This window comes from Hippopotamus amphibius, chromosome 10 (assembly GCF_030028045.1).
Source record: "Hippopotamus amphibius kiboko isolate mHipAmp2 chromosome 10, mHipAmp2.hap2, whole genome shotgun sequence".
NCBI classification, from domain to species: Eukaryota; Metazoa; Chordata; class Mammalia; order Artiodactyla; family Hippopotamidae; genus Hippopotamus; species Hippopotamus amphibius.
Window position 1 is genome coordinate 65,096,154 of NC_080195.1, and position 24,284 is coordinate 65,120,437.

General features: G+C 35.1%; 1 protein-coding gene across 3 annotated transcripts in view; it reads right to left on the reverse strand.

Moving 5' to 3' along the window:
• Window positions 1-2,689: 2,689 nt before the first annotated feature.
• The window catches only part of ALCAM (activated leukocyte cell adhesion molecule), a 192,740-nt gene continuing 171,145 nt past the window's right edge, over window positions 2,690-24,284 (reverse strand). For 2 of the 3 annotated variants that reach the window (XM_057697131.1, XM_057697133.1), the window contains 4 exons: window positions 22,171-22,303; window positions 20,266-20,304; window positions 19,858-19,975; window positions 2,690-2,805 (listed from right to left, as the gene is read on the reverse strand). In XM_057697131.1, the coding sequence (XP_057553114.1) occupies window positions 2,718-2,805; window positions 19,858-19,975; window positions 20,266-20,304; window positions 22,171-22,303 (378 nt within the window). In that variant the 3' untranslated portion in view covers window positions 2,690-2,717. The remainder of the gene's footprint in view (window positions 2,806-19,857; window positions 19,976-20,265; window positions 20,305-22,170; window positions 22,304-24,284) is intronic. The other variant, XM_057697132.1, reaches the window with a different exon arrangement.

Genomic DNA, 24,284 nt, shown 5'->3' on the forward strand with positions numbered 1-24,284 from the left:
TAAAGTTACAAATTTGAATGTAACTAAAGATACATAGACATTTTATTATTACACTTTCATGTACTGCTTGATAAATTACGTACCAGTTAAGAACACTAAATGATCTCAAGGTGCATTCAATATCTGTAGCATAGTTAACAAAAACACGCACGAAAAAAATATATATTCTATATTCTGTGGAAAATAACACAGCTTTGATAATGATCACTGTTAAAAATCTCCAATTCTGACTGATATCTTTTTTTTTTTATAAAGGAAATAGGTATAATTTTAAGGCAGTGGATAACCCAAAGGATTTAATTCAAATTTTCAATTACAGTGATTTACACAGTGACCTATGAAAATGGGAATGTTATCCATGATTTTTCTACACTGTCTCTCACACATTGATTTGTTTCCTTATTTTGACAGAAAATAATTTACTAGCAGGTGTCTCTAAAGGTAAATGCTACCCGAATTCTGTGTGATGTTTTCTTACAGAATAGGCGAGATTACCCAGCTTGGGAGTACCATTATGATGTGTGTGTCCATATGTGTGTGTGACTTCCTTCTGAGAGTCAGCTGGTGGCACGCACACAGAAGCAGTGCCTCTGGTGCTTGTCAACCTGACTCTCTGCCTCCTCCTCCCTAGTGACAAAAATCAGTTTCTGATTAGGGCGATGTGTGTCCCCAGTCTTCACAAGCTGCCACCTTTGGGATTTTGGTGCTTGTGAGAAAGTTTGGGGGTATTACTGATAGCAATCAGAATCAGAAATGTACCTGCTCAGAGTATCCATATAAACAACTGAAATACAAACATCACACTATACATCAGATTAACAGCAACTCCCAGAACAAAGCTTACAGTGTATAAAAATAGCTACGTAAAAAATTTACATAAAAGGCAAACCAAAAAGAAATTCTCAGTGCAGACATTTACAGAAAAAAAAAATCAAACCAACACAACATATGACCTATTATCATGGCTGCCAAAACTTGTTGTTACTGTTTGTAATTTCATTTCACTGTTTTATTTGAGACAATTCTCTAAAATCCTGTGACAGCTTGGTAGAATGAACTGCTTAATACTTGAACCATGAATTGCTGTCAATGTCTTTGTATATGTCTTAAATACAATCCACGTTCATGCTTCCATTGTTCTATATGGTTTTTTTTTCTCTGAAATGATGAAAAACACATAATTCAGATAAGTTACCATAGCAATCACTTTTCACAATCGACATATGCTTTGTACTAAAAGTGATACTTCATAAGAGCTTTTTATAAAATTCCACTGTCCCTGAACCTAACTGTAATCCCAGGTATTGCTGCAGCTCTTCAACTAATAATTTTTTTGAATTGTTGGAAGTCTTTGTTTTTGTGAACCTTGCTTAATTCTTATGAAAATTACAAGGTTTTTCAGGAAAATATATCATTCTGTTTCTCTTCAGGTTAACAAAGTCACTTATCCCTTCAAATCACGCTCCATTTTATGGGCTTTGTCTTCAAGCTCGATTTTCCTTTGAGAATTTATTCTATCTGATTTTGAAGAAAACAGAAGGTAAATTCTATGTTTACAAAGGATTGAGGAACGAATCCTAGAGAAGCAGAAATAACAATCAAGTGGAAATGCTGCGTACTTGGCCTCCAATGGAAGGCAGGACGGGGAAGGAATTCAGATCTTACTCCTTTCATCCAATCATTTTGAGATTCTGGTTTTCAGACTGTAAAAATGTCTTATTTCAATCATTTTATTTTTCTTTCCTGTGTGCATCATCTAATTACAGTTCTTTCCCTTGCTCCCTGTCTCCTCTATGGGGTTAACTTAGGTGACCCACTCAAATCATAACTTGTGGTTTATTTATAAGGAACCAAAATTTTACTGTGGCTGTTGGGAGGTTTTTATATATATGAGTAAATTATAGAAACACTGTTCTCAAGGACACAAAAAATAATTTGTCCAAATGGTTTCTTTCAAGAGAACATAAATAAAAATAAAACGTTCAAATTGCAAGTGGCAATACCATGGAAACATACCTCTTTTGGAGATTATCTTAAAAATCACACTCATATAACTACTATATATAGATATATGCAATATATATGCACATATATATACACATAATATTGATATATACATAATACACATACATATATGTATATATAGATACATATACACATATTTAATATACACAGTTTGGAAAAGCGTGTGTGTGTATACACACACAAATTTGTTAGTCTTTTCATTAGAATGATTTGAGAGACGGTTGTATAAATACACTGACACTTTTAAATATATTAAATCCTTGGATTAAAATCTGTATATTTTAAAATTATTCTCATAATTGCATATAAAATAAACTATGAGAATTGGCTCTCATCTAACCAAAATATCAATTTATAAAATTAAGGTTTTTGCACTCAGCAAAATTTCTGCTTTAGAATACAAAATGTTCATTGAATGTTAAAATCTCAAAATTGATTTCAATTATTCTGAGGATAATGATTTTTTTTCAGAGGATGGGGAGTCCACTGAGATTCCATACTTCTGAGAATACCTTTCTGAGTAACCGAAATTTCCTTTTGAAAAACTCTCTTCCTGCTTGAAAGCTGCAATTATAAAGCATCTTAATGTCAAGGCTTTCCCTTTCATCTCTAGGATGTTTCATACTTTCCTGAGAATTATTTCTATAAACCTCAGCCTACCCACCTGGACAACAAGTGGAACAGTTTCTCTCTTAGGCTTCTGTTTTGTGATTGTTTTCTTCTAACTTTTTGTTTTCTTCTAGATTACCAAGGTCCTTGTTTACATGTTTTGATGCACTTCTATGAGAGAAAGAAACATTAGCACATTGATACACACATATTTAACTTTTCTTATTCTTAATTTTAGGGTTAACGTTAATGTATCTTTGAAAGGTAAATGTTTTATATCTAACATGAGTAAGCCCCTAGGATGAACAATTCCACACCTGTGAGCTTTGACTGGTAACAGAACACATTCCACTGAAATCACGTTGGTCGTGGGGTTGCATTAAATACATGCTAAGAGAAAAAGAAGCCAGTTATTTTGAACACAGACTACATATACTTAGTTGCATCATGTTTTTGGCTGGGTTGACTTTCTCTCTACCTTCTGGGAAGTAATTATTATCATTTGACAGTCAAAATTTTCATTCTGGGCAAATATGTTCTGCAAAAATTTTCTGAAGAAGTTTCATTAGTGGCTTTCAGTTTCTGCATTCCCTATTATGCATCCATGTTGAGCCAATGTCCTGTATCTTTGTTAATGATTCCTTTTTATCAAATAAATCAAAAGCAAGATTAGGAAGAGACCTGAGTTATGACAGAACATTGGCAGCAGAAGCTAAGGCAGCTCTTACGTGGCGGTTCTCAAATTGTGGTCCCAGACCAGCAGTATCGGCCACCCCTGGGAATGTGACAGAGGTGCAAATTCTGAGGCCCCACAATAGATGCTTGTAAACAGAAACTCTGGGGATGAGGCCTGCAATCTATGATCAACAAGACCTCCTGGTGGTCCTGCTGCATGTAAAGTTTGAGAACCACTGCCCTAGTGGCTTCCAGCGTTACACAGGACTACTAGGTTCTCTCTTTTAACAGCTGAAATCAAGTTTTCTTAAACACACAGTTAAATTCCTTGGTTTTCTGACCACTTGAGAGGAATCAGAACCGTATTTCCAAGAGTGTACTATTTCCTTCCCTCCTACCTCCCTGACTTCCTTCCCCTTCCTTTCTTCCCTCCCTCCCTCCTTCCTTCCTTCTCTCCTTTCATCCCTAATCTCTCCTTGTTATAAGCACATCAGAGGAACCACAGAGACCTGGTACTTCAAATTATTATTGCTATATAACTCCTAGTAATACTTCTACTCATATAAAAATTATATAATACCAGATATGTCTCTTAGTTAAGGAAGCTGGAGTAGAAAATTCCATTTTCCCTAAAAGTATTTCTATGCTTTAAGTAGAATTCCTTAACTCATTTGCTAAGAATCACAACTTAATAGTGTGGTAGTGTTAATAGTGTAGTAGTGTTCATAGTGTGATAGAGTTAATAGTGTGTAACAGTGTATGATTTATGTCCAAGGGAGATAAAGACATATGACTCATTCATATTGGACATTCATTATATTTAGCTTAAATTTAATTTGTGATTTTAAAATTCTTAATTTAGCTTAAACTACAGCCTTCTAAATCAATTCATAAGCAGGAGAGCAACCTCAAACCCTGCCAACATGATTGAGTCCTATAATATGTGACACTATATTTATATATATACGAACTTACAAATATAAAATAAAGGTATATAGGCCACCTACATTATATATATCACATTATATATTATATATACTATATATATATATATATACAGATCATTTGAGGTCTAGTCTCTTTTGCTAATAAGTTACTTAACTAGTAAAGAATAAAATCTTAGTAACCTCAATAATATCCATACAAGATAATATACCTATTATAAGGGTACAATTCAATGAATTTTCAAAAACTGGATGCATGAATGTAACTAGTACCTAGCTCAAGAAACAAAATAGTTGCAGATGCAGAAGTCCCCCATTTTACTCCCTTCCAGTCACTACTACCTCCCTAAAGGTTACCAGAATCCTGATTTCTTACAGGATGGCTTTACCTGTTTTTATAATTTGTTATAAATGGAATCATACCACATATATTCATTTCTGTCAGCCTTTTATTTAAATTCAACTTTATGTTTGTGACATTCATATATAATGTTGCATGTAGTTGTAGGTTGTTTATTCTCATTGTTGTATAGTTTGTTATTGGGCTTATTTATCTATTTTACTGGTGATGGATGGATATTCTTGCTCTTTATTCTTTCTGTTATTTCACTTATACATAAGTGTGTGTGTGTGTGTGTGTGTGTGTGTGTGTGTGTGTGTGTGTGTGTCCCACATCTCTCATGCTCTTCTGTGTCTTATCTATTCTTTTTTCCTCTCTGTGCTTCAACTTGGGTGTTTTCTATTGATCTGTATTCCAGTTTACCTCTCTTGTGTTCTGCTGTGACCAATCTGCTTTTAAACGTATCCACCAAAGACCTACTTTTTAACATTATATTTTTCAGGCTTAAAATGTCAATTTGACTTTTAAATATTTTAAAGTACATTTTAATTTTCTATTCCATTCGTCTCCTTTGGCCATCTTTTCTTCTACTTTCAACATATTATTTGTAGTTACTTTAGTATCCTTGCCTGTTAACTACAATACCCAAATAATGCATCGATCTGCTTGTCCACTTTTCCTCTTGATTACTGATTATATTTTCTTGACTCTTTGCATATCTAGTCTTTTTATTTTGCATGATACCATACAAAAATAACAGAAGAGACTAAACACAATGTTATTTTACATCACATATGGTCCCCCCTTTACTGCAGATAGGTGAGCTGACAGGATTTGAGGCTCAGCTGCAGTTTTAGTAAGCTCAGTCTACATCTGGGTTTATCCATACTCCTAAGTCATGACCCTCTCAAACTTCTGATTGAGATTCTGGCATGTTTTGCTTTCTTCAGACCTTAAATACAGAGAGATCCAGCTTTCCTGCAGAGAGTCTCCTCCCAGATCTCCAGCTATCTGTCTCATGGCACTTCAAATATGGCCAAACTCTTTAGTCTCCTTGACTTCAGTGTAAGCTCCTTGGTAATAAGGACCATGTTTTATTTATATCTTACTGTCTGAATATGGTAGGCATCCAAAAGATATTTCTTTTACTGAATTGAACTAACTGACCTTATTACAGTTCATGTCTATTTCCTTTTACTGGTCCGGTCCTTATGATAGTGTTCACCAGTATAAAGCCAATACAGACCCAGCCACTTTTTTACAGATAGGTAAAATAGAATACGACATTGAAATGACAGAACTTAAGTGACGTCTTACTTCAATCTTTGCAGGTAAAACTGAACAAAATTATATGCATAAACATGTACCTTGATTATTCTAACAGCACCTGGCTATATATTCTAATATATACTAACAACTACAATTTCTATAAATCAGTAAGATATTGCGGCAATCAAGGAAAACCACATGATTCTCAAAACCTTTTTACTTTTATTCTCCTTGCCTCCTCTCACTCCCCTGATTTTTCTTTCATTCTTTTTCTCTCTACTTTTCCTTTCATTCTCTCCATCTTTCTCTTTTAGTCTTTCAAACTCACTTCATTAAATACTATTCTTTCCCCTAAAGTGAAAATTCCAACTTGTATGGAGCTAGTAAAGAGAGTGACAGATAAAAGAGTCAATGTTGTATAAGCATATAAAATAAAATAAAATAAATTTAGCAATGTAATAAATCAATTTTGTGATTGTGGTTTTTTTCAACTTCCTTTGCCCTGTATGGAAAGAAGGAAGTTATATTCAGTTTGAGGACATAATGTTTTCACAACTTTGAAATAAAGCATGGACTATAAGAAGCTCTTATAATATTAATGATGAAAAAAAAACCCATTTGTATTTTGTTAATCCTTACATTTATAATAATTATTAACTCTCAGAAAAATACAGAATAAGCTATATGGGTGTACTTGAGAGTAATAAAAAGAAAGTAGAAACTGAAGGAAAGTTGACCCTTATACTGGGTGAGCTCTACTTTTGCATAACTTTTCCTCTGAAGGCACTTCCCATTTGCAGAGGCACAGGCTAACTAGAACAAAACCTGGAAATCAAGGGGAATAAAATCTCAAAAAGGAGAGAGCCAAACAGTGGTAAGAAGCCCAAATTTGTGTGTAAACTACAGTAAACTTCTTGATGATCCCTAAACTGCACGTGTGGAAGAAATTTCACATAGCCCAGAAGAAAGCAACAGCTGCAAAGCTTAAAAAACTGACAGATTTTAGCTGTTACCCACACAGAGCAGACAGAATTTGGAGTTGAACCTCATCAAGCCAGGAATTATTGGCAACCATGTCAGTCTTTCTACTGAAATCCCAGAAACCCCTAGTAAAGACTATGTGTCAAGACTCAGCATTCACCCTCAGACAGATTTGAAATAAAAAATGTAAAAGTAACCTTTACATGATCAAGGAAATCAGCCAGTAACCTAACTGTCTGCCAGAAAAAACAATGCATATCCTTTAGCCTCTATAACAGAACCTAGAATCTCTATATATATCACCAAAGACTAATTATAAATAAGAAGTTACCATACATAAAAATGAAGGATAAAATAATGTAACACAAAGTCCAGAGAATGTCCTTGGATAACAGAGACTTTGGAAATAGCAGGTAAGAACATTAAATCAGTAATTACATCACATGTTCCATGACTTAAAGAAAAATATGGTAACAATGAGGGAACAGATAGAAATCTTAACACCAAAAATGTAAACAAAAGTAATTCTACAAATTAAAACTACAATATTGGAAATTAACAATTCACTAAATTATCTTATTACCAGATTGGAGGTCACAGAATAAAACCTCGGTGAAGGACAAAAAATATAAATTATATATTTTTAAAAATTGAGAGAAAAATAATAGGAAAAACAAACAAACAAACAAACAAAAAGAAGCAGATCCTCAGTGACCTGTGGGACAACAGTGCATAGTCTAACAAATGCGTAATTGGAGTCCCAGTAGGAGAAGCAAAAGAGAATTAGGGCAGAAAATACATTTGAAGAAACAATGAAAAATATTCCTAGATTTGTTGATGTCCATTAACTTGTATCCAAAATGCAGCTCCCAAGGAGGAATGATAAAAAGAAAAACAGATCTAAGTACATCATACTCAAATTAACCAAAAGCACATTAAAGACAATGATTTGAAAGTAGATGTAGAAATTTTGTTCAGGGGAAAAAAATGACATGAAAAATAGCTGATGTCTCATCAAGAAAAAAATGCATTACAAAGTTAATCTGACTACTTTAAAATGCTAAAAAAAAAAACCCCTTTCAAGCCAGAATTTTACATATAGTAAAAATACCTTTTAATTAAACACATAATAAAGACATATTAAATTGAATAAAAGAAAACTGGGAAAAATAATGACTAGCAGATCTGTGCTAAAAGAAATATTAAAGAAAGTTCTTTGGTTGAAGGAAAATGACACTAGATGGAAACAACAGGAAAGAATGAATATAGATTGTATATGTGCTAAAATATAAAATACTATTAAAATTTTTTTACAAAGACAAACAACTATTTAATGCTATATATATAGCATTCAACTCCCTTGGAACATTATATTTTCATTTAACCTCTTCCATCCTTTTTGCTCTTGCTGTCATATTCATTACAACTGCATATATTATAAACCTCACATTACAATTATAGGAAGGAGGAGAAATGAAGTTGTAATGTTTTGGGGCTTCAGATTATTACATGAATAAACTGTTATAAATTAAAAGTTCTTATTGTAATCCCTAGAGCAACCATAATAAAAGAATACAAAGATGTATAATTAAAAGGCCAGTAGATAAATTAAAATGTAATACTAAAACTTATTGGGGTATCTCAAAAGAAAGCAGGAAAAGAGAAACAAAGGACAACTAGAAAACATATAGGGAGCTGGTGGTCTTAAATGTAACTATATCAATAAATTAAGTAAAATATGACTTGGCTAAATCCTCCAATTAAAAGGTAAAAACTGTCAGACTGTAATTAACAATCAATACTCAACTACATGCTCTAAACAAGGGGTTAACATTTTTTTCTGAAAGGCCCAGATAGCGAATATCTTAGTCTTGCAGGCCACATGGTTTTGTTTCCATTCTTCTGGCTTTGTAGCATAAGACAACAGAGGTAACGTGTAAAGAAATAGGCATGGCTGTGCTACCATGAAACTTTATTTACAAAATTAAGCAGCAGCCTGGAAGTTATAGTTTGATCAGCCTCCCTGTACATGAGCTGCACATTAAATATGAAGAGATAATTGAAAATAAAAGGATAGAAAAAGATATATATGTAAACAGTAAGCATACTAAAACAGTATGGCTAATTAATATCAGACAATGTAAAATTCAACACAAGGAATATTACAACCATAATGACATTTCACAACTATAACAGGTTCAATACACAGGCAAGTCACAGCAACTGTTAAATGTATGTTCCTAATGAAGGCATAAAGCAAAAACTGACAGAAGTAAAGGGAGAAATAGTCAAATATACCATCTTAGAGAATTTAATAGGTCTTTCTCAGTAGCTGATAGGATAAATGGACTAAAATTCCGTAAGCATGACCATAATGAAGTAACTAGTAAGGGAAGTGTATGCTTCTAAGCTTCTTATCAATACATTATATGTGAAGTGACTTCATATAGTTTGAAAAAATATCTGTAAGAATAAGATTTAAACAAACTATTTTCTACCTTAACATAATACCCATCAGCCACCAAATAAGTTTTTTCAAGTGCTGAGTAGCATCCACCTGGAAGTACTGCACGCCTGCATGCTAGCCCTCCATGACCCCCACAAAAAAAAAACTCAATGCATTTCAAAAGACTAAAAGCATACAGACTAGGTTGTCTTAACAAAACAGAATTAGATGAGAAATGTTTGGAAATTGAGTTCTAGTTACATGGCTCTAAAGTAGAAACCACAAGGGGAATATAAAAATATTTTGAACTGAATAGATATGAAAATACAACATACTGAAATTTGTGCAATGCAGCTAACCCATTGCTGAGAGGGAAATTAAAAGTTTAAAAGCTTGTGTTATAAAAGAAGAAATGCTAACATCAGTGATCTAAATGTTTAATTTACTTCATGAATTTAGAGAAAGAAGAGCAAGTTAAACTCCAAATAACTAGAAGAAAGAAAATAGTATTGATAAGAGCAAAAAAAATTAAAATTGAAAATAAGCAATAGACACAAAAGCAAAGCAAAAAGTTAGTTATTTAAAATCCTCAAGAAAACTGAAAGCTCCCTAAAGACTGAACATGCTACACCATAAAGGAAAAAAACACAAATTAAGAAAAGAAAATTACAAAACAATATTCCTCATGAACGTAGACAAAAAAAATCCTTAATGAAACACTGGCAAATAGTGTATGTGTGTGTGTGTGTGTGTGTGTGTGTGTGTATAGTGATACATCATAATAGAGTGGGATTTATTCCAGGAATGCAAGATTGGCTTAACATTCAATCAATGTAACTTACCATTGTATCAGAATAAAAAATATGAGAAAACAATGACTATCTTCAGAAATAACATAGAGATAGATATAATATAAATGTAGATGTAGAAACAAGCATTTGCAAAAATTCAACAATGGTCTGTGATAGAAACTTAGTAATCTAAGAATATTAAAAAATTTCTTCAACCTGTTAAAGGACCTTGTGTGGGAAGAAACTTGGCCTTGCCCAAAGTGAGGTCTGGACTGTATCCTCAGTTTCTGGGAGAAAATCTCTAGATAATTAGAATTTTCTGAGTGATAGGAGTGGTTTTCTTATTTGTGGTGGGCTTCTTGGATCACACCTGATAGTTTACGCTGAGAAGATGTCTCAGGGCAGGGCCATCAACACCCAATAGTCTTAGGGTGGAGACGGGCCACAACTGAAAAAACAATCATATGATTTAGGGTGGGGGCTTTGGGCCATTTGATAGCAGCCTGACATCTGGGGAAGAGAGAGGCTGGAGGCTGAGTTTAACCACATGGATAATTAATCAATCAATCGTGCCTGTGTAATGAAGCCCCAACAGAAACTGTGGACACTAAAGTTCAGGTGAGCTTCTCAGATCAGCAATACTCCATGCTTTTGCCACTCACTGGGGCCAGCAGAGTAACTCGAGGACAAAGGAAACTTCACATTTGGAATCCTCCCAGACTCTGCCCTACACTTCTCTTCCCTTAGCCAGTTTTAACATATCACTTACTTGTAATGAATATAACCATGAGTTCTGTGAGTATTCCAGCAAATTATCAAACCTGAGGGTGGTTTCACAAAACCCCAAACTTGAGTTCAGAGTAGAAATGAGGGTGGTCTTATATGTGGACTCCTATCTCTAACTTTGTATTTGGACCCTAACTCCTTGGAGCTAGGGTCCAAATATGGAAGTCTTGGGCAGACATGGCAGTAACTCTGGGTAGGCAAATGTGAAAAACATATAGCTAATAATATCATATTTAATGGCAAATATTGAACAATTCCATCTTTAAGATTGAGAATACGTGAAGATGTCTGCTCTCAACAGTTCTATTCAACACTGTATTGGAAGTCTCTATGAGGGCAAAAAAGCAAGAAAAATAAATAAAAAGCATAAAAAAAGGAAGAAAAGTAACATTATTTCTACTGGCAGATAAAATGATTATTTACATAGAAATCTTAAGGAATTCACAAAACAACAGAATAAGTGAATTTAGGAAGATGGCTGTGTCAACAATAAAAATTAATTAATTTACATATACTAATATAAAAATGGAAAATAAAACTCACAGAATAATTGTATTTATAATAGCTGAAAAGTATATAAAGCATAAGAATGAACTTTATAAGACATCAAATGTCCACATTAAAATTTATAAAATATTGCTAAGGAAAAATGGGAAATATTTAAGAAAATGTAGATATATAGGATGGTCATGGTTTGGAAGACTAAATATTTTTAAGATGTTAAATATACCCAAACTTATCTAGAAATTCAAAGCAACCATAGTTCCACAAAGCTTTAAAAGCAGGGTGGTGGGCAGGGGTTGAAATTAAGAAGTCGCTAAAGTTTATATGGAAACACAAAGATATAAAATTGTGAACACAAGCAGAACATCAAAGTTGAAGGACTATTGTGATGAGGAGGAGGAGAAGGATGAGGATGACAAATGTGCCGAAGACAAAAGGAAGCCTTTTTAACCAATGGTGCTAGAATGACTTGACGTGTGTGTGTGTGTATTATATATATGTATATATAATATATAATATAAAGCATAAAACAAGCAAATAAACCAACTTTATCTTGCACCAAACACAAAATAGCAGATACATGCTTAAAGGTAAAACCATAAAGTTTCTAGAAAAAGACACAGAAAATGCCACTTTGGGATAAGCAAAGATTTTGTAGAGTGGACACGAAAAGCAGTAAATATAATAGGAAAAAATTAGTATGTTGTTATTCATCAAAATTAAAAACTTCTGCTTATCAAAAACAGCATTAAGAAAAGAAATAATCAAGCCAGAGACGTGGATGAAATATTTACAATATATAACAAAGCTCTTTGATATAGACTATGTAAAGAACCCTTACAGAGCAATCACAAAAGGCAAATAACAATAAAATCATAGGCAAAAGATTCGAATAGTCGCTACACAAAAGAAGATGACCAACCCTATATCTCAGAAACGTTATGTTAAAGGAAAGAAGCCAGATATGAGTACATTCTCTATAATTCCATTTATATGAGCTTCCAGATCAAGAAAACATAATCTCCGGCAATAACAATCAGCGTAGTGGTTGTCTAAGGGAAAAAGGATGGCAGGGCTGGACAGGAAGGAATTCCAAGGGAACTTTCTAAAGCGATGGGATGCTCTATATCATGATGGGAGTAATGGTTGCAAAGGTGTATACATTTATCAAAACAGATTTAATTGCATATTTAATGTAAGCAAGTTTTACCTTAATATAAAAATGTTATATAGAGAAAAGCTAAAACATGATCCTTATTAGCCAGGGATTGAAAGAATCAGGCCAGAAGTACAATGAGAATCTGGGTACCTTTTCCATTTCCAATTCTATTTACTTTCTAGGTGGATTTAGTGTTTGTCTAGGGATGAAGAGTAGTTTCTGTGATTTCATCAAATTCTATCAAATAAAAGAAGGCGGTACTGAGAGGAAGGGAGTGACCAGAATTCTCTCTAAGGAAGCCATGGTATTCAGGGCAAATCATAATCTCTTTCAGCATACCTGTAAGGTAAAATCAGACTAAGAATCACTGGTCTCAGTATGCATTACAAAAAGGGGCTTGTTAAGGGCAACATGAAACATATTTGTAGAATATGTTTGTAGAATAAGAGTTGAGTAACTGTAAACAGATATTTTTCTTATTTTAAAGTTTACAAAACAAAGGAAAAAATCTCCCTTCTTTTCTTAATCTTACTCTCCAAAATAATAACTAACACTCTTATAATGCCTTAATATGCAGATTTAGTAGATCTCTATCTACTACTGGAAGAGAAAAAAGTTTAAACCATTCTCTTTAGCAATATTTTCAGTCAATATTTTTTCCAGTCGATTGATTTCAGGAATGAGGTTAAGGCATTTATAAAGAATGAGCAGTTGGGTTAAAATACAAATTATTACAGTAACTTCTCTTAAGTGTTCTCAATCAGCCAGCTTTCTGTAACTTTAAAATGAGACAAAATTTAAATAATAGAATCACAATAAATTAATATTGGAAGACCCTCTTCAAATCAGTGAGGCAGAGAGAGGAGTCTTGACCTTGGGGTCAGTGAGTTTGGGTTCTCATCCTCATATGTCGAGCCTGAGCTGAAAGTTCTTGGACAAGTCCCTCCTCTTAAGATGCTTGCTATTCTGTAAACAGGGGACAATAGGATCTACTCACAGGGCTGGTGTGAGGATAAATGTGTATTACATGCGAAAGCTCCCAGCAGGTGACAGGGACTCACAAAACTGATGGTGAGTCATGGACTACTGCCCAAGCCACATAGCTACTGAGTGGCCAAAGGGAGTTCAATCCTAGCCCTCAACTCCTCTTTTGTGTTATTTCTATACCTGTAGTGCTATTAAGGGTTCACGTTGCTTTTAAATAACTTTTGAGAAGATTCTTTAACTTTTTTTGTGAGATTTTCCCCAATACTATAAACTTGTTTCCAGATCTCCTTCAAAGGAGGTAGGGAACTAATCCAGTGGTGTCTTCTAAGTGTGTCTTTATTTTAATGCTTCAGAGTTGCTAAGAGACTGGATGGAGGTGTTACTAATGCTACAGTGGAAATCATATTGTAATATATAAATGGATCAAATCAACATGTGGTACATCTTAAATGTATACAATGTTATATATACATCAATTATATCTCAACTAACAAATAATTTAAAGTGGGATGAAGGAGGTAGGAAAGTAAAGGGGGGTAGGAGTGGCAGATATAACCAACATATCCAACAATGGAATGTGGCATCATTTGAAAAGATACGTAAAGTGTTATGACAGCATTGCATATTTGGAAAATAAAAACAATACCCACGTAAAATAATTCACACGTGAAAGAGTTCATAAGATTTTAGGTTTTCCAAATGTAGGCCATATATGTAACAAATCTGAAAACTCAGAGGCAACATGAGGAATTATTCACACTTCTGAGTTTAAAGGGGCACGTTCTGTGATTTCTAATCTGTAGCATGCCTGGACACAGCACAGAAGGACACAGCACACCAGGACTGTGGGTACTTAAGACCGGGACCTGGTGGTGTGCAACTGCCACTTACAGCAAACCAGCCACTGATACCTGTGCAGGTAATTAGGGTCATGCCCACGAGAATAGCTATTTTTCTTTCTTCCCTGGTCACACCTCCCAGCAAAGTCAGTTTCCTCCTGGACCAAGCTTAATAAAGAGCTAGAGGGGACGAGGAGGGCTCTAATCACTGCATCTCAGAAGGACAGCTGTCAGCAATTTCTGGGTTTGAGGAAGCAAACAAAGAAGAAGTAGTTGGACTTATTACAACTTTCAATTTGATATCCATAGCATTTCTAAGACTCCCCACTAAAACAGGAAATCCTAACGTCCTCCGTGAAAAGTAGAAAATGGCCTTTCATTTGGGCAATAGTAAATATGGGAACCACCATTACATAAAAGATCAGCGGATCGAAATTAATGTACCAACACTGAATATGCATGAAAGCAGTATGTCACTGGCAGGTGTTCCGCATTGTGGTTCAAAGTGTTTCCTTCAGGTGGGGAATGTGCTAACACAGCCTGGGCAGAGGCAGATGCTTGAGGAACAGGACTTCCCTTCGCCTTTGAAACAATAACTAAAGCAAACACATGAAATAAAAAAAAATAAAGTGAAATGCGTATATACAGACAGCTAGAAGAGATAAAAATTGAAAACATTATGTTTTGATGCTCTTTCCTCCGGGAACGTTTCAGTTCACATGTACTAGGAGAGGGCAGGGCCATGGATGGTTCTGCCCTTTGAGTGGCCCATGACCTTGTGATTGACTGAGTGGGAACTCCATCATTTCCACATTATCTTATTTCCCCTCTAGTCTCCTCTGTTATTTATGCTTTGATAGAATAATGGGGCATTTTCTTTCCTTCCTTCTTTTGCCTGCCTGCCAGGCTATGGGTAGGGAAGGAAAAAGAAACCAAAACTCGGATTAGCTTGACGTCTAATACAAGGCGAGAGCCACATCAGTCCTGCACTTGAAAGCACACCCTTTCACCCCTAGCACTATATTAAATGCCAGCAGACAATCAAAGTCAGAGATGAAGTTTTAATTCCAAAGACGTCCTGGTGAGGCAGCAAAATATATTTGAAAGTTTATGTGGGATATGGAATAAGATATTGCATGTGCTATCTTGGGCAGGTTATACTCACTGGGCCTTCGATCCTATGAAATATGGTTAATTAAATTTACCTCATTAAATTTTGAGGATTTGAGTAAAAGAACAAAAAGAGAAAAAAATGCTTAGGTAGTCATAAATGAGGAAAGTCACTCAAAATGTGCTACAAATGGTTCTTCAGCACTATGTTTTCAACTTATTTGGCGGGCAGCTGGATCTTCCCTCATGGGAACATATACTTGATTTTAGAGAGAGTATAAATTGGAAATAGAATTCAGTTAAAATCAACTTTCTGGCAAGATCCTGTTCCATAGATTAAGATATATTAATGATAAGGGTTTTAAAAAGGCTTAATTTAACAGTATTTCTTGAAGTTTTGGGGTTATAGGCAAGTCTTATTAGTCTTTTGCCAATTTAGGACTTTTTTTCCTAAGAGAGTAGTAGAATAGTAAAGCATTATAAAAGGCAAAACTGACAAAGGATATCTGTGATTTTTAGACTTCCATGTTGTCTATATATTGTACAAAAACATCATGAAAATAGTCACAAGTTCCACAGCTGCAAAAGATAAATCTCTTGGTAAATTTCCAAGATTCACACAATGTGTATTTTGAGATTTCAAATGTCTGGCTAATGCTTACTTCCAGTTTAGTGATAAGAAGTATGGTGATCAGGGGTCTCTTATATGCAACCAACCTGGAAATTATGATTTTAATACAGTTCTGAATAAGTTTGTGGCTACATCGTGCTGCTTCACATTGCCTTATCTATGACTCTTTTAATGTTTCTTTAGTTCTTGTGCTATACGATATGCAGGAGAGAATCTGGGACTCAAATAGTAACACTTAATTTCCTGCAGATACAAAAACAATGTTCAGAGAATAGGATGAAGAGAAATGGAGTAAATAATTTAAAAAGTCACTGAATTATCTCTAAGTCTTTAACGTCTCCTACCTGTTAAACAACTAGACATGAACTGGGTTTCGTCAAGTAATACCTTTTGCCTGGAACTGTCAGTTAATACCCTACATACACGGGAAATGACCAGAGTCATCCATTCTCACTATCAAAATATCTCAAATTAAAAAAACCACAAAATCCCAGTGAGAAGTTATGTGAATCAAAACAGCAGAGGAATCATGCGCCCTCATCCTGCAATGAGTATACCATATCATTATGTTAAGCACAACGGCTAAGCATTTCTTTCCCATATTTAAAACAGATATAAAACTATGTATTGCATATTAATGGCATGCGGAGTGCATGTTATTTGAGTAGCCACTAGGTACGTTAATAAATGTATTCTTAAATTCCACTTGGGCATAAAAGATGGTTTCCCTCGTTTGTCTCTCCACTCACTTTTTATTTCTTTTAATTTTTAAGCTCTTTATTGGAATGTAATTGCTTTACACTGTTGTGCCAGGTTTTGCTGTACAACAAAGTGAATCTGCTGTATTTACACATATATCCCCATATCCCCTCCCTCCCGCGACTCCTTCCCACCCTCCCTATCCCACCCCTCGAAGTCATCACCCATCATCAAGTTGCTCTCCCCGTGTTACGCAGCAGCTTCCCACTAGCTATCTATTTTACATTTGGTAGTGTATATATGTCAGTGTTACTCTCTCACTTCGTCCCAGGTTCCCCTTCCACTCACTTTTTAAACTGCCAGTGCAAAGAACTAATATAATTGTTGCTCAAAGTTGTTTGCAATAATGAGTGACTAAGATTGTTGATAGTATTATGCTGCAGGATGGTAAACACATGGGTTTATTTCTTCAGGTATCTGAGGAAAAAGTATGGACCATGTCTTTATTAAAAATCTCTCACATCCATGTGAAGTGTTAATGAATTAAGCTAAAGATAGAAATGAAGCTCTCATATTGATTTGCAAAGGTGAAGTTATCTAGAAGAAAAGAGAATACAGTAGACCTGAAAATAGACTTAGCAATTCTTAACCTGAAAACTCTTATTATGAGTCTGTACTTACTCTGGACAAAGGTATTAACAATAAGCATAGCAAAAATGTTTGCTTATCTCAGAGAGTAGCAGAAAGAAAAACTAGTCAGGAATATGAAGCACTTAGCAAATCTGAAGAGTTCTGCAAATTCTTAATAAAAATACTTTGATGCTTGGGGTAAGAATTGCAATTTATTATTTTGATTACCAACAATATTGACTCTAGCAAAGTTGGTGCACTTTTCAGTTACATAACAGTTATTTAGACAAATGTTCAAGGCAGATGGTAAGATAAGCACTTAATTTAATGAAGTACTTTAAAGGAAATGCATGAAGTCTTAACCCTTAACCTAAAGACACTAGGAAGCTAAGTGTTCAGCATTAATTTACCCATGATTTTAATTTTGGGTTATCATATGGCAATAACCAATGACATAACTAAACACACACACAATTTTTTTCTATTCATAGAAGGACAAATGGGGTATGATAAGATATTGGCAATCAGAGTAGGATGATTAAGGATGCTGGGGGAGCTTCAAGAATTTAACATTCATTTGATCATAATGTAGAGGACTGCTGTTTGTTTTTCAGCTCAATTCCAGGATACAGAGAAATTTTATTTTCATTCTTTTAAGAAATGAAATTACTTTGGAGTGCATTAGAAACCGTAAATAAATAAAACCAAAATACCCTAGAGGCCAAGCTGTTAGATTTGTGAGCACCGCATTGTGGATTATAAAGGAAGGATAAGATTTTGACAGTCGGGAAACTCACACACACAGAAGGAGAATTTCTATAAGATAGATACCGCCTCTGGGCAACTTTTTGCATTTCCTTTCTTTCACATGGTATAGGCAATCTTCTAAATTTTCCATAGAAAACATGAAATGTTTGTAGGTAAAAGTTTCACTGAGAAAACCCCACATTTGTTATCAAATGATAGTGTAGACTATTCAAGATTGAGGACTGAAGTACCAAGATTAGAAGTGACTGTGCCCCAGTGTGAGAGTGGGTATGTATATCAACTACAACACACAACAGGAATGTGTTTCTGCCTTATGTGATGGAAAAAAGAGAAAAAGTAAGGCATAACGAGAGAAAATAAGAACTAGTAATTAAGCACAAAGATTTTAAAACATCACTGCCTTAAATCAAATTCTGTCCCTTACAACTGTGTAATCTCAAGCAAATCATTTAACCAATCTTTGCCTTAGTTTTTTTCAATGTAACATATGTACAATAGGAGTATCTACTTCAATGATGGATTGTGAGAACAAAACAGAACTCAATACATGCTCACATTACGTTATTTAAAATTCTGAGCTATTGCCTCCCTTTGATGGCAGCTCCATTCAAATACTACTTCACTTAAATTTGTATCTTTACAGGGTGAGATCATGGATTTGATTGAGTCTGTTCTTTCTTTTGATTTTTTTTTAAGTTAACTTACCTGAGTTGTTGAAAGGGGTTCTATCAAGACATCAGGAAAATATAAAAGTCCAAAGTTGCCACTAGCTATACACATCCCCTTGAAAAATTCAATTTCCTCATTTATAAGATACGGGAGTTTGAAACTCATGTTTGAAACCAGGGGTACACCAGAACATCACCAATGGAACTTTTAAAAAAATGCAATGTTAGAACTGCATCTCTGTCCAGTTGCATTTGAATTTAGGGTCAGAGCTGGGGCGATGAGGAGTCCAGGCCTGTGTGCATGTTAAGAATCTTCACTGGTTAATTGGATTTTCATTATAAACCACTGCTAGATGATTTGTGAGGTTGATACTATATGTATTATTTCATGACTCTAATAATCTTTAAACACCACCTACATCATTTTTAAAGCAATCTTGGAACTTTGTCTAATCATTTTTTTTAAATCCAAGACAACACAACGATGACTTTTTCCCTGAATTAGATTCTTCTATGGACCAAAGTGACCTAACTAGAATACAGAAGCAGTGACAACAAGATAGCTCTGCCTCACCGACAGCTGCACTGTTGGCAGACCCGTCACTGCAGAGGCATCTGGCTGTCCCTGCAGGATGTACTAACCGCTTTTACTTAATCTTCACCAACCTCAGCCAAAAGGTTTAGAATAGCTGACTTTTAGGCACTACGTGCTTTTGAAAAATCTACCTAAGCATCAAAACAAAATTAAATACTTGAATTTGGACTATTGCCTGAGAAAGATGGGGGGACACATGTGAAATCACTCCAAGCCATGTCCCCAGTGTTGGTAACGGAGTCATGGTGAACTGAAGGCAAAACACGATCAGCCTGATTTGGGGGATTTGTCTTTCCTACTAGAGAAATTACACGCCCAGCTGAAACGAGGATAATGAACACACTGTATTTTCTCCCAGTGAAAGTCAATGAACAATGAAGAGCCTTTTTTCTACCACTTACTTTGATTTCTTCATGTACAGCCAATAGACGACACCAGCAACTAGGGCAGCAAGGAGGAGACCAACGACGATTCCCACAATTAATTTTGCCTGGTCATTCACCTTTTCTTTGTTTTCATCTACAACAAAGAAGAAAAGCCCATGCAATTACAGACAGTGCCAAGCATTTTTGCAAAGAAGTCAACCTAGTTATTCTTTCTTATTAAAAATGACTGAGGCTCACTACTAAGAGTAACATGCAAACTTGTGCTTTTAAAGGATTAAAATTTTAGCATTCTTACTATCTTGTCTCATTTGCTATTTTAATTCAAGTCAAAATTGTGGCAGCTAAGAAAATTACTTATACAATGACACTTCATAAATCTTGAGCGGATAGTCAAGGAAGAAGAGTCGGCAGCATAGTACCTACCACTTATCTCGTCTGCCTCATCGTGTTCTGGAATACTTACTGAAATGAAAAATGTTAATATGAAATTAAAAACAAAATTTGTTGATATATGAAAGTCACCTTTACCATTATAGTATGATGTAAAAATACTCAAAAGATAAAATATCTATTCTACAGCTAAGGGTAGAAAAAATTTACACTTAATAGAGCATGAACTTCCCTACAAAGAAATTCATCTTGTTTTACAGAAAGGAGAGTAGTTAAAACTGCAAAGGTATTAACCTATCATAGAAAACTTCACAACTGCCAAGCTCTAGTATTGATCTGAAATCCATATTTATTTCCCCACTATCTACCACCTTTTAATAGGACTTCTTTTTTAAGAAACAAGTTGCAGTGTATGAAATCTACAATGTAGTGTTTCTCAACTTTTTTCCAATTTGCCTGCCTCAACGGAGGAGAATTCACTTTCGTATTCCAGCGTCAGGGATTTGCCACTAGAGACATTCTCAAAGTGGTAGGGGCGGAAGTTAAAACTGGGGACATCTCCGAGCTGAAGGCACAATACACGTGATGCTTGTAAAAGCCCTCCAAATGAGTCTGATAGTGCCAAGCTCCTGGCCCATTTTAAGGACTGTCACTGTGGTGGATTATCATCTAATATTACACTAAATAAATATTCTTCTCTGCATATGGGCTTGCATCAAAACTTCCAGTGATGTTTGTTAAAATGCAGACCCCTCCTCATACATACTATATTGGAATTTCAGGAGGTGCTCATTGAAGTTGAAAAGGATGATATTAAACGTTGATCAAACCACTGCAAGGTCTAGAAAACCACTATTCAATGGGTTAGAATAAAAAAGAGAGACTTGTATTCAGGAAGAAAGGATAAGTTCTCGTTTCAGGTAGGACAAATCAATACTCACTGAATTGAATTCAGAGAAGTCAATGCTCCTATTTGAGAGTTAAATTTATTTGGTTCTTTTCTCCTGTCAATCCAAAAGGCCTTTATATTCCAGTCATATTCTGTTAAGGACCATTATCTTTAGACAATTATTTCCCCCGAGCTCCAGCCAATTCCTAGCCAGTATATCTCTATTCTGCTAATGTCACATACAGGATTCCAACCGACTGAAGAATGAAAGTTTAGAGGGTCAGTTATCATCCTGTCCAGAACTGAGCCTCATTCTAAGCCAGCCCTGCTTTAAGACTGACATGGCAAAAGAAAGAATTACAGAACTGAAGATGAGAGAGAATTTCAAATTAAATGAAGAAGCTGCTATTGGTATGTATCCATCACATTGATTTCAGAATTGACAGATTTTTTTTCCCCCTTTCTCTGAGATAATCTCATTTGTTTGTTTTTTAACCTATGATTCAAATATGATATTCAAAACCATCAATTTTTGAAACTAGATTTTCAGGAATTCTGATATCAGTTTTACTGCCAACTTGCTGAATGACTTTAAGCCTGTGGCATCCCTGTGCAAAATAAGAATAGGATAAATACCACAAAGATTGAAATGCAAGATAATAGAGGAAAGAGAATTAAAAATTTGCCAAAAGTAAAACTGTTACAGAAATGTTTTCAGGTAATTTTGAATTATCTCTACTCTGAACACAAAACAGATTAAATAAGAGCAACTTAGCCCCTATCCTTTGTTGATCTTGGAAATATTCCTGTACAAGATAAAGTCTCTGACCCATAAAACATGAAATGATTTAACTGTCAAGACAAGGACTGTACAAGAATGGACACCAGGGGAAACAAAATAAAAGCCTTATGATGATGATACCAAAGGCAAAATAAATAAATAAAACTTACCATAATGCAGGACAGGGAGATGGAATTGAAGATTTTAAACTAATGAAGAATAACTTCAAATTTTCTTACTTTTTTAATGCCAGAAATGAAATACTCACTAGCAGAGACATTCAAGGAGTTTACTGTTCTCTCCAGCTGGTTTTCTGCTGTGCAAGTTAATGTAACATTCTCTTCAGGGGAAATGATAATTTTACTATAATACCTGCCATTGATATAAGGAGATTCCTCTGTCTGGAAAAAGAGTAGAAAAATGGATTTAGAAGTAGAAATGAATTAAAAACATGGGAAAGAGTAACATCGAATGAAACAGGATAGGTGTGGTGCTCTGTCATGTTATCTGGCGTTCAAGCGTGTACGTAAGCTCACAGATGAGGCCAGTTCAGGTTTATAACGACATCAGGGAGGAAAAAGAGCAGCAAACTCATACTTGGATTTCTGTTTTATGCTTCTATTAATTCTAATAATTAAATCAAACTTTTCTTTTTCAATAGATGCTCAGGTTAGTCAAAACTTTGACATGATAGTACCTGTCTCAAAATAATTAGTTAGTGACTAACTCATCACCGATAAAGTTTTCTCCTGGTAAACTTTAATTCTGCTTGTAAACTATTTCATTGTTCTTCACTACAGGGGTGAATCCCTTTATCTTAAATCATGGTATCTACGTGCATATGGATGTATAATTTTCTCATGGGAAAATCAGACTATTTTTTTCTCAATTTTCTTGAGTTAAATACAGAGGATGGGTTCTTTTTCAGTGACTGGTAAGTTCATTTGGTTTTTGTGAGGTATTAACAAGGATAATCACTGCCACTTAATTCCTTCAAACATAAGAGAATTCACTTTAATCTCTTCCCCAGGACATGACTCCTAAGTCCAACTCCACTGGAGCAAGCATGTACTTGCATTCTCTTCTGAGACATATTATACACACCACGTCCTATATTCTTCTCTACTTGCTTTCTCCTCAACTACATCATAAAGGCCCTGAGGACAGGAGAGAGCTTCATGCTTAGGGATATCATGGAGCCCCTGGGGCAGGGGTGGGGCACGGGTATCAGTAGTTGTAAAATAATAGATTCATCACATGATTGAGGAGGGAACAAATAAAAAATTCTGGGTGGATCAGCACAAACCTAGGACAAGAAAAATAACATATCACCTAGTGGGCCAGAATCAATCCTTCTCCTTGACAATGAAGAATGGCATTATTATTTTTATCCTCATAGTAAGTTCACCTGCTATTTTTCCACTTCCCACTAGTATTTTTCATATGACTTTCTCACTGAGTCTTTGTCTTTATCGCTTTTAGCTCTACATTTGCTTATTTCTAGGATGGTCTTTTAAATCCTTGTATCTTTTCATTCATCAAATATTTGTCGGATGCTTGTTTTCTGTTTTCTCCTTTTGCATTATCTAGTACCAAAAGGTTCTTTTTGCTGTAATTATTACTAAACTGAACTAGAGAGCAAAAAGAACAGAGTAGAAGAGAAACAGTCCTTTTTGATGCTAAAAAGTAGGGAGGCACTGCTTGGGAGGCATCTGCTTGGGTCCACTCCTTTGGGAACCTTCCATGCCTGAGTTACGCAAATATAGACCCATCACCCACAGGTGGAAGAGCCAAAATTCACCTTGCTCTGCAAAACTACATGGCATAAGCTGGACGAGCAGCCCAACTTCCCCAGACAGAGAAAGAGTGGACAGTTTAGCTTTAAATCGCAACACTGGTTTATGCATGCCTTCTCAGATTTCAACTCGGTCCAAAGCTGGGAAGAAGGTAGCACAGAAGATTCAGATAATCAAATGGCACATCTGGGTATTCCCGAAGAGTCTTTAAGTGGCTCCACTGAGAAGAGGGACATGAAGACTGTCGCAGGGAAAATGGAATTAACAAGTATGTCAGTAAGTCAAACTGACTGGCAGTTTAATGGGATTACAGTTCTGAACTGTTAGTGATAGACCTACTTCTCATTTTTTTTTTTTTTTGGGTCAAAAAGAAAATTAATGGTAGTGTTCATAAGTTCTTAGCCCTTTACTACTACAAACTAAAATGGTGTGACAAAGGTACAAATATTACTGTTTGGTTTATGTATACTTTTGTTCAGCAGGAACAAACCTACACACTATATATTGAGCTAGCCTTACTCTGGCCCTGGCACACACAGACCACATGTTCACAGGGACCGTGTTCTTCACCATACCCCTGGGGCTC